The sequence below is a fragment of the Bison bison genome, unplaced genomic scaffold, assembly GCF_000754665.1.
Source record: "Bison bison bison isolate TAMUID 2011002044 unplaced genomic scaffold, Bison_UMD1.0 scf7180017847092, whole genome shotgun sequence".
Classification (NCBI taxonomy): Eukaryota; Metazoa; Chordata; class Mammalia; order Artiodactyla; family Bovidae; genus Bison; species Bison bison.
Window position 1 is genome coordinate 14,522 of NW_011477665.1, and position 12,382 is coordinate 26,903.

Genomic DNA, 12,382 nt, shown 5'->3' on the forward strand with positions numbered 1-12,382 from the left:
AAGGTGACTGGTCAGGAGCCACCCTCCAAAAGCATTAGATAAAGTTGCATTTCTACAGAGCAAAGGTGTGGTGGGCTGTAACAAGAAAAGGAATTAACTCAAGGGTCCCAGGTTACAAACATTAAAGCTACTACTTACACCAATTATATTAATCAATACACTGCCAGGGACACAGCAGGTAAGGGATATGGAAACTTAGCAGCAAACATTGGCCCAACAAGTGAAAATCCCTTCACCAATACAATTTCTAATCAATCTTTTAACTGCTCAAAGGAATCTGTATTTAGACAGTTTAGAACATCTCATGCCTCTCACAGTTGGGAGGCTCTGAGCAATCACATGTGGCCGGAAAAACCTATTCAGGCAGGCTAGAGGACTTCCAAAGGAGTTTGTAGGTTGAAACACTGTCACACCCAGGAATTTTTAACTGGAGCTGTAAGCTAACCCTTTTTTCAGAGAGAGGTAGTGGGGGACAGCCCCCTGTTAAGTCAGAGGTGTAGGTGAAAGCACAAAGTAGAAAGTAGGCAGACTCTGGTTTTGGGGGTAGATGCTCGAGAATTTCCAGGGAGACTCCTGAGGCTTGATCCTGCCTTTGCATATGCCAAGCCTCCTTCCTCAAGACCTTTGCCAGGGGCGGAGCTTGTTCCCCGCAGCATTCAGGGTGTTCACACCATTGTGACCATCACCACCATCTAGTTCCAGAATGTCTCAGTTCAGTTCAGTTGCTCAGTTGTGTCTGACTCTTTGCAAACCCATGGACTGCAGCACACCAGGCCTTCCTGTCCATCACCAACTCCTGGAGTTTACTCAAATTCATGTCCGTTGAGTTGGTGATGCCTTCCAACCATCTCATCCTCTGTCATCTCCTTCTCCTTCTGCCTTCAATCTTTCCCAACCTCAGGGTCTTTTCAAATGAGTCAGTTCTTTGCATCAGGTGGCTAAAGGATTGGAGTTTCAGCTTCAGCATCAGTCCTTCCAATGAACACTCAGGAATGATTTCCTTTAGAATGGACTGGTTGGATCTCCTTGCTGTCCAAGGGACTCTCAAGAGACTTCAACACCACAGTTCAAAAGCATCAATTTTTTGGCGCTCAGCTTTCTTTATAGTCCAACTCTCACATCCATACATGACTACTGGAAAAACCATAGCCTTGACGTCTACATCTCCCCAAAAGGAAACCCTATACTGATTCATCTACTTTGTCTCTACGAATTTGACTACTCTGGATTTTGGTGGGAGGTCACAACTGGCTCTGCTTTGAGCTTCTCTTGGGCACAGACCAAGGGTGCTGTGAAACCTTCTACAGCACACACCACAGCCCCACAGCAGTCATCACCCAGAGGTTGAAAACCCCACAGCAGATGGAGAGCGAGCGTTGTCTTCAGGATGTCGCACCTCCCACGGGTCCCCGGTTGGGTAGAGATCTAGGTGGGGGCGTGACTCTTCCTTCCACAGGCGTTAAAAACCTCAGCCTCATGGTATTACATGGGCTTCCCCCTCTCCATCTGGTTCCTCTCCTGGACCCCTCCCCCTCAGCCTCAGTCCCATTGTAGCTCAGCTCTGCTGGGGCCAGAGGACCGGGATGGTTCCAGAATCATGTCTCCTCCTCTCACCCTCCTGCTGAGCCTTAGTGAGTCCCAGAGAGAAGGTGGGGGCCCCTTGATGCCTCGAAGTGGAGGCAAACTCTTGACTTTGGGGTTCACCTCACCAGGGCTCTCTTCCAGGGCTCTGTGTATGAGCCAGGAGATCCAGGTTTGGGAAGGCGAGTCCCTCCTCTGAAGTTATAATTATTTAACTCTCGTTTTGCACAAGGTGATGACAAACGGCAAATCTGGGGTTCAAAAGTCGCTTCTGGGTCCTTCTCTGGTGGTGTTAAGCATGTTAAGAAACTGCCCTCCAATGCAGGGGATGTGGGTTTGACCCTTGGTTGGGGGACTGAGATCCCCATGCCACAGGGCAACTAAGCCTGCACACCCTAGAGCCTGTGCTCCACACCTGGAGATGCCTGCGAGCCATAACAAAGAGCCCCTGTGCCACAGTGAAGACCCAGTGCAACCAGAATGAAAAATAAAGACCCCTGGGCTCACCTTTCAGTCGGGTTTCCCCTGGCTCGCTCTGTCCCAGTCATGCAGGGTGTCCTGTCACTCCTCTGCCTCGAGCCCTGCACCTCTGGTGGTTTCTGCCTGGGGGGTGAGGGTCCGGGAGGCGCTTCAGTGTTTCACGTGGCCATCCTTCTCAGCACAGTCAACACATTCTCACCTAGCTGACCACCGGATCTCATGGAGGTCCCTCCCCCATCACAGCCACGTTCTTCCATCACCCCTATTTATATCCTTCCAAGCCAGGGGTTCTTAACCGGGTAGTTCCTCAGTTTGTCCTCAGGGGGACATTTGGCAATGTTCATGGAGACTTCTCCCATGTGGCGTGGTGATAAAGAACCTACCTGCCAATGCAGGAGATGCAGGAGATACAGGTTCGATCCCTGGGTTAAGAAGATCCCCTGGGGAGAAGGAAATGGCAACTAACTCCAGTATTTTTGCCAGAAAATCCCATGGAAGGAGGAGCCTGGTGTGCTCCAGTCGATGGGGTCACAAAGAGTTGGCCACGACTGAGCACACATGCACACTCGACTCAGCTCATGGAGGTTTTCTGGTTGTAATAGGTTAGGTGGGTGGTGGTCTGGGTAGATAGTGGATAGAGGCCAGGGGTGCTGCTCAACACCAAGCTCAGGACAGTCCCTGCTATGGGCTAAATTATGTCCCCCTCGAATATACATATTGAGGCCCTAACTACCCCCCCCCCACCTTCCCCATCCCCACCCCTACCCACACCAATGTGACTGTAATCAGAAGAGAAACAGATTTTGGCATCTGATTGTAGAGAAATCAAAACCGTGGTGTTAAATGAAGTCAACCCAGACTTGTGTCCAGAGAAACACTAAGTCCGCCATAGAACCTCAAAACTCTGGCCATGGAGAGCCCCCCAAACCCAGTGGTGTAGGGAGAGTCCGAGTGAGTAGGAGGAGGGGTCAGAGAAAGCCAGTGAGGTGATTTTTTCAAGGAGGAAGTGGTCATATATAATTAACAGAAGAGCAAAGATAAGGGCTGAGAGGTGTCCACTGAGAGTTCCAGGAAATTTATTAGGTTACAAAAACAGCTTCAGAGGAAGTGAGGGGTGAGAACCAGTTTCTAGTGGTTGAGGACTGAGCCTGAAGGGGTGGAGTATAGCCTTGCCCAGGTGGGTGATGTGTCAGGGCGATCAGTCACCCCATCTACAGACCAGGAAGAGTGGAAGGGGGTGGACCTTCTCCGAAAGATCATATCCATGCTCTGAAGATTTTGTTCCTGTTCCTGACTCAGGGTGAGAGAACTCTGGTACTGATGGTGATGTAATACTGTGGAGCACTGATAAATTCCTAGAATGAGGACTTCCCTGGTTAAGGCATCACCTTCTAAAGCTGGGGGTGTAGGTTCGGTCCCGGGTCAGGGAGCTAACATCCCACATGCCTTGAGGCCAAAAAATTAAAAAACATAAGACAGAAGCAATATGGTAACAAATTCAATAAAGACTTAAAAGTGGTCCACATTAAAATTAAAAAAAAAATCTGTAGAATGATATCATGAGCTTATGCATTACTGAGAAGGAGTTATCAACCCCTCCTTTTGGCCAATGGAAGGTGAAAACAGAAAGGACATAGTTTGCCTCAGGAACACAGATGTTCATGGAGCTCAAATTCCGTCCTTTCTCCCTGCTTCCTGATTCTGCAGTGCACCTGTTGTATGAGATGGGATGAAGAAAGTAGACAGGAAAGGCAGACCGGAGATCCTGTCTTATTGTTGTAATTGGGAAAATGGAAGAAACTGGGGGTAAACAAAGAAGGAAGAGAGGCTGAGCTGAGGGAGGAGAATGAGATGCCCTCTCAGTCTTCAAAGCTCACCTTTCCTGATCTCCATGAGACCAGCATCAACCGGCAGAAACGGATCTCCAAGCACATGGGCGCCTTGAGAAGTGAAGATGGGTTACACTGGTCCTGGGCTGGAGTGATGAATGTGCCCCCTTAAAAATATAGATTTTGTTGGGATTGTTCAGTCACTACGTCGTCTGTAAATCTGTGGCCCCATGGACTGTAGCATGCCAGGCTACTCTGTCCTCCACTATCTCCTGGAGTTTGCTCAAATTCATGTCCACTGAGTCAGTGATGCCATCCAACCATCTCATTCTCTGCTTATCCTTTTGCCTTCAATCTTTCCCAGCATCAGGGTCTTTTGCAATGAGTCGGCTTTTGCATCAGGTTGCCAAAGTATTGGAGCTTCAGCTTCAGCCTTAGTCCTTCCAATGAATATTTGGGATTGATTTCCTTTAGGATTGATTGGTTTGATCCTAAAGTCCTTGCTGTCCAAGGGATTCTCATGCATCTTCTCCAAAACCACAATTAGAAAGCATCAGTTCTTCAGTGCTCAGCCTTCTTTATGGTCCAACATAAAGATATATTTAGTAAAAATGAGAAAGAAAGGAATCTTCCCATTTTTTTTACAATAAGGATGGACCTTGACAGCATTATGCTAAGTGAAATAGATCAGAGAAAGACAAATACTGTGTGATATCACTTAAAGTTGGAATCTAAAAACAAAGCCAAGCTTGTAGAAACAGAGAGCAGAATGGTGGTTACTAAAGACTGGTGGGTGGAGGAAATGGAGAGATGACATTTAAGGGAACAAACTAGTAGACGAGTAAGTTCTGGAGCCCTAATGATCAGTATGGTAATGATACACCACAGTGTCACATGATAATCATAAAACTTGCTAACAGACCAGATCTTAATTATTCCAAGCACAAAAAAGAAATGTTGATAATGTGATGTGAGAGAGGTGTTGGCTAACACTATAATGGCAATTGTTTCACAATAGATTAATGTATCAGATCAACAGATTAAATGCCTTAAACCTACAGAGAGTTCTATGTCAAAAATATTTCAATTAAAAATTTAAAAGCACTTTTAGTTTGGGATGACAAAGGTTCTCTGAAGTCTGTGGATGTTGCCCCAAATGTATCCTTTTCATATCACACCTGTCATGGTTCATCTACAATAGCAATGGGTGGGACTTCGCTACTGGGTTGTTACCTCTTTAGCTCTTAATCCTATTGATAAATATGCATTTTCTGTACTGGTGGTTAAATATTTTGAATGTCTCTCATCTGCAGAGACAGCAAAGAATAAAGAGGGATAAATAGCCAGGATGTGGAAGCAACCTAGATGTCTGTCGACAGATGAATGGATAAAGAAGTTTTGGTACATATATACAAAGGAATACTACTCAGCCATAAAAAGGAATGAATTTGAGTCAGTTCTAATGAGATGGATGAACCTAGAGCCTGTTATACAGAGAAATAAGTCAGAAAAAGACAAATTTCATATAGTAAAGCATATATATGGAATCTAGAAAAAATGGTACTGGTGAGCCTATTTGCAGGGCAGGAATAGAGATGCAGACACAATGGACATGTGAACACAGCAGGGGAAGGAGAGGGTGGGACGAACTGAGAGAGCAGCACCGAAATGTGACTACCATGTGTATAAGAGATCCCCAGTCGTAATTTGCTGTATGATGCAAGGAGCTCAATATGGTGCTCTGTGACTACCTAGAGGAGTGGGAGGTGGGAGGGAGGTTCAAAAAGGAGGGGACTTATGTATACCTATGGCTGATTCATGTTGATGTATGGCAGAAACTATCACAACATTGTAAAGCAATTATCTTTCAGTTAAAATTAGATAAATTTATAAAAAGAAGTAAGGATAAAGACAAAAGGAAGAAGGAAATATTCCCGTGGCCGTGATGTTAAAGCTGTTTTCAGGAAAGATGGGGGTGGTTGAAAATTTGGCTTGCAGGAAGGAAGCACAAGAGTCCTTTGAACCTGGAAGAGACAACAGGCTTGGTCTGCAGGAGAAATGTGCCGTCTTCATCTTCCTCCTGTCCAACTGCACGCAGTCCTCCCTTAGTTCTCTGCAGCAACTCCCTTCCTCCATGGGTTCCACACGGAGCTCCCACAGCCCAAGATTGGGGCCACTTTCAGCTCCACCTGCGGCTGCTGGGTCTCTTGATCATGTTTCCAGGGCTCTCTGTGCTCGGAGCCTTCTCCTGCACCCCCGATGTGAAGCCCTATGGGCTCTCTCTTGAGACTTTCTCCTGTGAAGCCAGTCTTCAAGCAGGAACCCCATGAGGGCCACTAGGACCAGGACAGCCAGGCCAAGCCGGATGAGATTCTGGATCATGTGATTCCAGAGGAGATGGTCTGGGTCAGAAGAACAGAGCGATTGCTCATGGGGAGCTACCAAGACCACCTCACCCCATCTCTCTCCCCTTTACTAAGGGCCCACAGCCCCTGCTGCCAGCTTACCTTTCTGCGATTGGGTCCCTGTGGTTAACTCGTAGGAGTCCCAGTAGTCTGCAGAGAGTAAAGAAAGTGAGGAAAAGAGATGGTGTGAGGGACTTCCCTGGTGGTCCAGTGACTAAGATTCCATGCTCCCAGTGCAGGGGGCCTGACTTTGATCCCTGGTAGGGGAACCAGATCCTGTTTGTCCCAACTAAGAGTTCCCTGATGCTTGGAAAGGTTGAGGGCAGAAAGAGAAGGGGACGCCAGAGGATGAGATGGCTGGATGGCTTCACCGACTCCATGGACACAAATCTGAGCATATCTGGGAGATGGTGAAGGACAGGGAAGCCTGGCGCACTGCAGTCCATGGGGTTGCAGTCAGGTTGGACCTGACTAAGTGACTGAACAGCAACGACTTTGACTATAGGTTATGAGTGCCATCCAAGCAAGGGTCTTCGTCTGGTTGGCTGACAGAAATGCAGTTCATGGCTTGCTCTGTGCACTCAAGGGATATTGTGAATGAATGCCAGCTTTTTAGTGTGGTTGGGAGGCTTTGAGTCCTTCCCCTGAGTTTAGAAGTATCTGTTACTCACCAGAAGAGGTGTGCTCGGTGGGTGCGAAGGTGGTGTCCCCGGCATCTCCTGGCACTGGAGACAAGGAGAAGATCAAGGGGTCTGGTCTTCCCACCTATTCCCTCCCCCATCCCCAATCCTCCATCCTCCATCTCTGTGGCAATGGTCCTCATGCTCTCGCTAGCTCCTGGACCTCTGGGAATCGATGTGGATGAGAGCATTGGTGCAAAGCACCTTCTCTGCATCGCCCCACCTGCCTCTCTGCTGCCATCCTCATCGCTGTTTGGTGGTCACTTAGAGATCCAGAAAGGACATGGGGCAAAATTGAGGGGGAGGTCCTCACCTTTGACCAGGAGCTTCACAGGCTTGCTGGGGAAAGACCATGCATGGTTGTTGTAGGAGCCAAAGCATCTGTATGTCCCTCCATGTGCTGGGGTCACAGGGCCCAGGTGGAACTCTGCCCGCAGGTTCCCGTATCTGAGCTGGGGGCGGCTGGATCGTCCCTTCTTGAGCAGGAAGAACGTGCTTGTAGCTGTTGCCAGCTGGCAATGGAAGGTCACATTCTCTCCTGAGGTCACCTCAGACCTGGGTTCGACTGAGAGCGTGGGTGTATCATACAGTCCTGTGAGAGAAGGTGGCGAGTAGGTTAAGAGTATCTTTTTTGTTTTTTTTTGGCCACGTGCCACATGGGATCAGAGTTCTCCCACCAGGGATCGAACCCAAAACCTTTCCACTTGAAGGGTGGAGTCTTCACCAATGGATCACCAGGGAAATCCCAGTACAGAGCATTTGTATCCTGCTTGCTGCATCTCCTAGCATCCCTCTAGTCCTTAGGGCCAGGATATCACTGCTTGGAATCTTGGTCTCTTCTTCTATTTCCTAGATTTGTCTTGGTTATGGACACACCCTCCCTGAATTCTCCCTTCAAGACTGAGACAGTCCCTCCACCAGCTGCCAAGAGAGTTAAGAGGAATCTCTTTCTGGGAATTTTCCTACATCAATGGTCCTCAGCATTTGGTCCTTGGGACCAGCAATGTCAGCATCTTGGGGAAGCTTGTTAGAAATGCAAATTTCCAGGCTCTATCCCCGAACTATTGCATCAGAAACTTGGGGGAGGGGCAGCCACCTGTGTTTTAAAATCTTTTTGGCGGGACTTCCCTGGTGGTCCAGTGGATGAGACTCTGCCTTCCAGTGCAGGAGGGTGCAGATTCTATTCCTGGCTGGGGAGCTAAATCCCATATGCCTCGTGGTGGCCAAAAATCCAAAACATAAATCCCAAAGCAGTATTTTAACACATTCAGAGAAGACTTTAAAAATGGTCCACATTAAAAAAAAATCTTTAAAACCTCATTGCTACTTTTAGTTGTAGTAAAATATACATAAATTTACCACCTTAACTATTTTTAATTGTATAATCCCATGATATTAAGTACATCCACATTGTTGTACAATTGTCATCCCTGTTAATCCCCAGAATGCTTTTCATCTTGCAAAACTGAAACTCTATATGTTAAACATTAACTTTTCATTTCCCCTTTCCCCAGACCCTGGCAACCACCATTCTACTTTATGCCTTTGAATTTGACTATTTTAAGTACCCCATTTAAGTGGAATGTACACTTATTGATCCTTTGATGGTGGGCTTATTTCACTCAATATAACATCCTCAAGTTACCAAGTGTCAGGATTTCCTTCCTTTTTAAGGCTGAATAATGTTCAGTTGTATGAATAGACCACATTTTCTTCATCCATTCATTCACTGGCAGGCAAACTTGTTTCTACCTTTGTCTGTTGTGAATATTGCTTACATGAATGTGGGTTTACTAAAGTCATCTGTGCTTCTGCAAGTCCAGAGGTGACTGTGATATTGACTTAAACTTGAGACCCACATCCCTCAATGCAAGGGAACCACCTGACCCAAGATTACCTGGCCACCTCAATCCTAATTACCTTGCTTTTTCCATACTGCCATTTCACCCTCACATGCTGTGTAGCTGATTTGAATTTCCTGACTTTGACTCATAGTCTGTCTTCTGCTAGAACCCAAGAACCACAAAAGCAAGACTACTTGTCTGGAATCTCCCTAGGAGTGGTTCTCATCCAATCCCTGCCTGATAGGAACACAGAGCTTCTAGCCTCAAGACTACGCTGAAAGGCCAGCCAGGTCCAGAGTTCCACATTTGTTCAGTTGAAGTCTCTGTACTTAAATTTTTTATTTTTTTAAAAATTTTGGCCATACCACATGGCATGCAGGATCTTGGTCCCCTGTCCAGGGATTGAACTCTCATCGCATGCATTGGAAACATGGAATCTTAACCACTGGACTGACCACCAGGGAAGTCCCTGAGGTCTCCCTTGGAGTTGCACTGCTGTTCAACTGCCCTTTCTGTGAGCAGTGAGGGCCTGTGCCCCTCACTTATCACAGGTGCTGTTTTTAAGGACACTCCATGGTGATTCCCTCTGGGCACAAACATCCATCTTAGAGTCTCTTTTCTGAAGAACTAAAGACCAATCTGCTTCTAGGACATAGAGACAATTCTCTAAAGAATCCCATAGGCATTAACCAACCCCCTGCATTGCCCCCGAGACAAACTAATATCTGAGCAAGGCTTGGGAGAGATGGAGGGAGACGAGCAAGTGAGGACTTTCTGGAGGACTCAGGTTGATGAGATGACCTATAGCTGCACCACAGGACAGTTACCTGTTACCACCAGCTCCAGAGGGTCGCTGAGCTCTGACCAGAGCTCCCCACTTCGGTAGGAGCACCTGTATTGCCCTGCGGTGTGAGAGGTCATGGCTGGGATGGGGAACTTCACCCAGTTCATCACTGGGGATGACTTCGGTCTCTTCAAGGCAGAAAGGCCCCCCTCAAAATGCAGTTGGTATTCCATGGCCTCGCCAGCTCCCCGACACCCAATGGTAGCCGATCTTCCCTTTGGGATCATGAAACTCGGTCTGACCCAGATGGCAGGTTTCGAGAGCATCTCTGGAAGGGAATCAGAGGCGGGAGTTCCCAAGAAAGCCCCCTTTCCAGCCTACCATCCACCCAACTGCTGGCCGTGAGCCTTCCTAGCCAGTCAGAGTCCCTGGCCTTTCCTCTAGCTGTTCTCAAGCAGATACAGTGGCTGAACCTAACTTGGGGGCTTTGAAGGAAGGACTTACGCTTCTGGGTGCTGCTCCTCTGGCTCAGACCCAGCCCTGGAAGACAGGAATGATGAGATATTTTGCCCTATCCATGCTAGACCCCTCAATTCCAGCTTTCTTCCACGCGAGAACTCACCAAGGACAAGAAAGACAGCAAGTGTGGAAGGCATCGCTCAGATTCTCCCTGGTAAATGTGGACAGCTGGGTGGAGATGGAGCCCCGCGGGCCAGGGGGATGCTCAGGATGTGGTGAGTGAAGCTCGGGAGCAGTCGCCCAGAGGCTTTCACACCGACTTGTTTACTGATGATTCAAAGGTCTTCCTCTACCTCTGGCCATTGGCAGTAAGGAAAAGACGTAGTTCCCATGATGCATCTGAGTGTATCTGTGGTTTCTAACTAGAGCCTCTGACCATGGTCTGGTTCCTGGCAGAAACTCATTTCTAGGTCAACTGGTAAATTTTGAAATGGGGACTTTATGCCCAGGGAAGGCATAGGGCAGTGTACAGAGCAAAACCCTTAAAGTCATTTAAAAAATGTGTGTTTGACTTTGGCTCCTCTGTGTCCAGCATTCATGTGCTGGGATGTTAATTGGTTTCATCAGAGTGATAGAGGGACTTCTCTGGTGGCTCAGTGGTTGGGACATCACATTCTGATGTGCAGGATGTGGATTCCATCCCTGGTCAGGGAGCTATGATTCATGCCACATGCCACATGGTCAAAAAACCAAAATATGGAACAGAAGCAATATTGTAACAAATTAAAAAAAAACTAAAAAAAAAAAAAAAGAATAAAATGATAAAACTGTCTTCTTCAGGTTTATTACAATGTTTTAATAAAATACTATTTTTAAGCAAAAAAATATTTTTCACATATTGACATTCCTTTAGCCTTCTATAAAGCAGAATATTAAAATATTAAGTACATTAATATATTTAAATGCAAAATGTGTCCGTTGTTCTTTTTTTAAGGGTCTAAATAATTTTTAAATAAATAAGTTATTTAATTGAAGTATAGTGAAGGAAATGGCAACCCACTCCAGTATTCTTGCCTGGAGAATCCCAGGGACAGAGGAGTCTAGTGGGCTGCTGTCTATGGGGTCACAGAGTCAGACACGACTGAAGCGACTTAGCAGCAGCAGCATAGTGGATTTGCAATATTCTATTAGTTTCAGGCATATAGCAGTGATTATAGTCCATAATAATTTATTACAAGATAATGACCATAATTCCCTGTGCTATATAGTCTATTCTTTTTTTTAAATATTATTTTCCATTATGGTTTATTACAGGATATTGAATATATTTTCCCTGTACTATACAATAGGACCTTGTTGTTTATCCACCCTATATACAATAGTTTCTAATTTGTATTTGTTTTATTTATTTATTTTTTAAATTTTATTTTATTTTTAAACTTAACAATATTGTATTAGTTTTGCCAAATAAGAAAGATAAACACTGTATGACATCACTTATATGTAGACTAAAAAAATAATATAAATGAATGTATAAGCAAAACAGAAGCAGACTCACAGATAATAGAAAATAAACTTGTGGTTTCCAAATGGGAGAGGAAAGTGGGTAGTCACAAATTAGGGATATGGGAGTAAGGGATACAAACTAATTCCTAATTTGTGACTACCCACTTTCCTCTCCCATTTGGAAACCACAAGTTTATTTTCTATTATCTGTGAGTCTGCTTCTGTTTTGCTTATACATTCATTTATATTATTTTTTTAGTCTACATATAAGTGATGTCATACAGTGTTTATCTTTCTCTGTCTGACTGATCTTACGAAGCATAATGCCCCTGAGGTCCATCTATACCGCTGCACAAGGCAGAATTTCATTCCTTTTTATGGCTGAGTAGAGATGTTCAAGCTGGTTTTAGAAAAGGCAGAGGAACCAGAGATCAAATTGCCAACATCCGCTGGATCATCAAAAAAGCAAGAGAGTTCCAGAAAACATCTATTTCTGCTTTATTGACTATGCCAAAGCCTTTGACTGTGTGGATCACAATAAACTGGGGAAATTCTAAAAGAGATGGAAATACCAGACTACCTGACCTACCTCTTGAGAAACCTATATGCAGGTCAGGAAGCAACAGTTAGAACTGGACATGGAACAACAGACTGGTTCCAAATAGGAAAAGGAGTGCGTCAAGGCTGTATATTGTCACCCTGCTTATTTAACTTATATGCAGAGTACATCATGAGAAATGCTGGGCTGGAAGAAGCACAAGCTGGAATCAAGATTGCTGGGAGAAATATCAATAACCTCAGATATGCAGATGAC

The 12,382-nt window shown here is 45.7% G+C and overlaps 1 protein-coding gene across 5 annotated transcripts in view; it reads right to left on the reverse strand.

Moving 5' to 3' along the window:
* NCR1 (natural cytotoxicity triggering receptor 1) overlaps nt 1–10,391 on the reverse strand; it is an 18,836-nt gene extending 8,445 nt beyond the window's left edge. Inside the window, exons 1-9 of one of the 5 annotated variants that reach the window (XR_825441.1) lie at nt 10,226–10,391; nt 10,108–10,143; nt 9,647–9,931; nt 7,289–7,567; nt 6,967–7,020; nt 6,398–6,445; nt 3,939–4,057; nt 2,445–2,501; nt 2,089–2,184 (exon numbers count right to left, since the gene is read on the reverse strand). Coding sequence is in view for 4 of the 5 variants with exons in the window: in XM_010841787.1 (XP_010840089.1) it covers nt 2,328–2,501; nt 3,939–4,057; nt 6,398–6,445; nt 6,967–7,020; nt 7,289–7,567; nt 9,647–9,931; nt 10,108–10,143; nt 10,226–10,259 (1,029 nt within the window). In the remaining variant the exon portion in view is untranslated. Of the gene's footprint in view, nt 1–1,087; nt 2,502–3,938; nt 4,058–5,760; nt 6,293–6,397; nt 6,446–6,966; nt 7,021–7,288; nt 7,568–9,646; nt 9,932–10,107; nt 10,144–10,225 lie in introns of those variants that run through there. The other 4 variants (XM_010841796.1, XM_010841787.1, XM_010841816.1 and 1 more) reach the window with 4 other exon arrangements.
* Between the last annotated feature and the right edge of the window lie 1,991 nt (nt 10,392–12,382).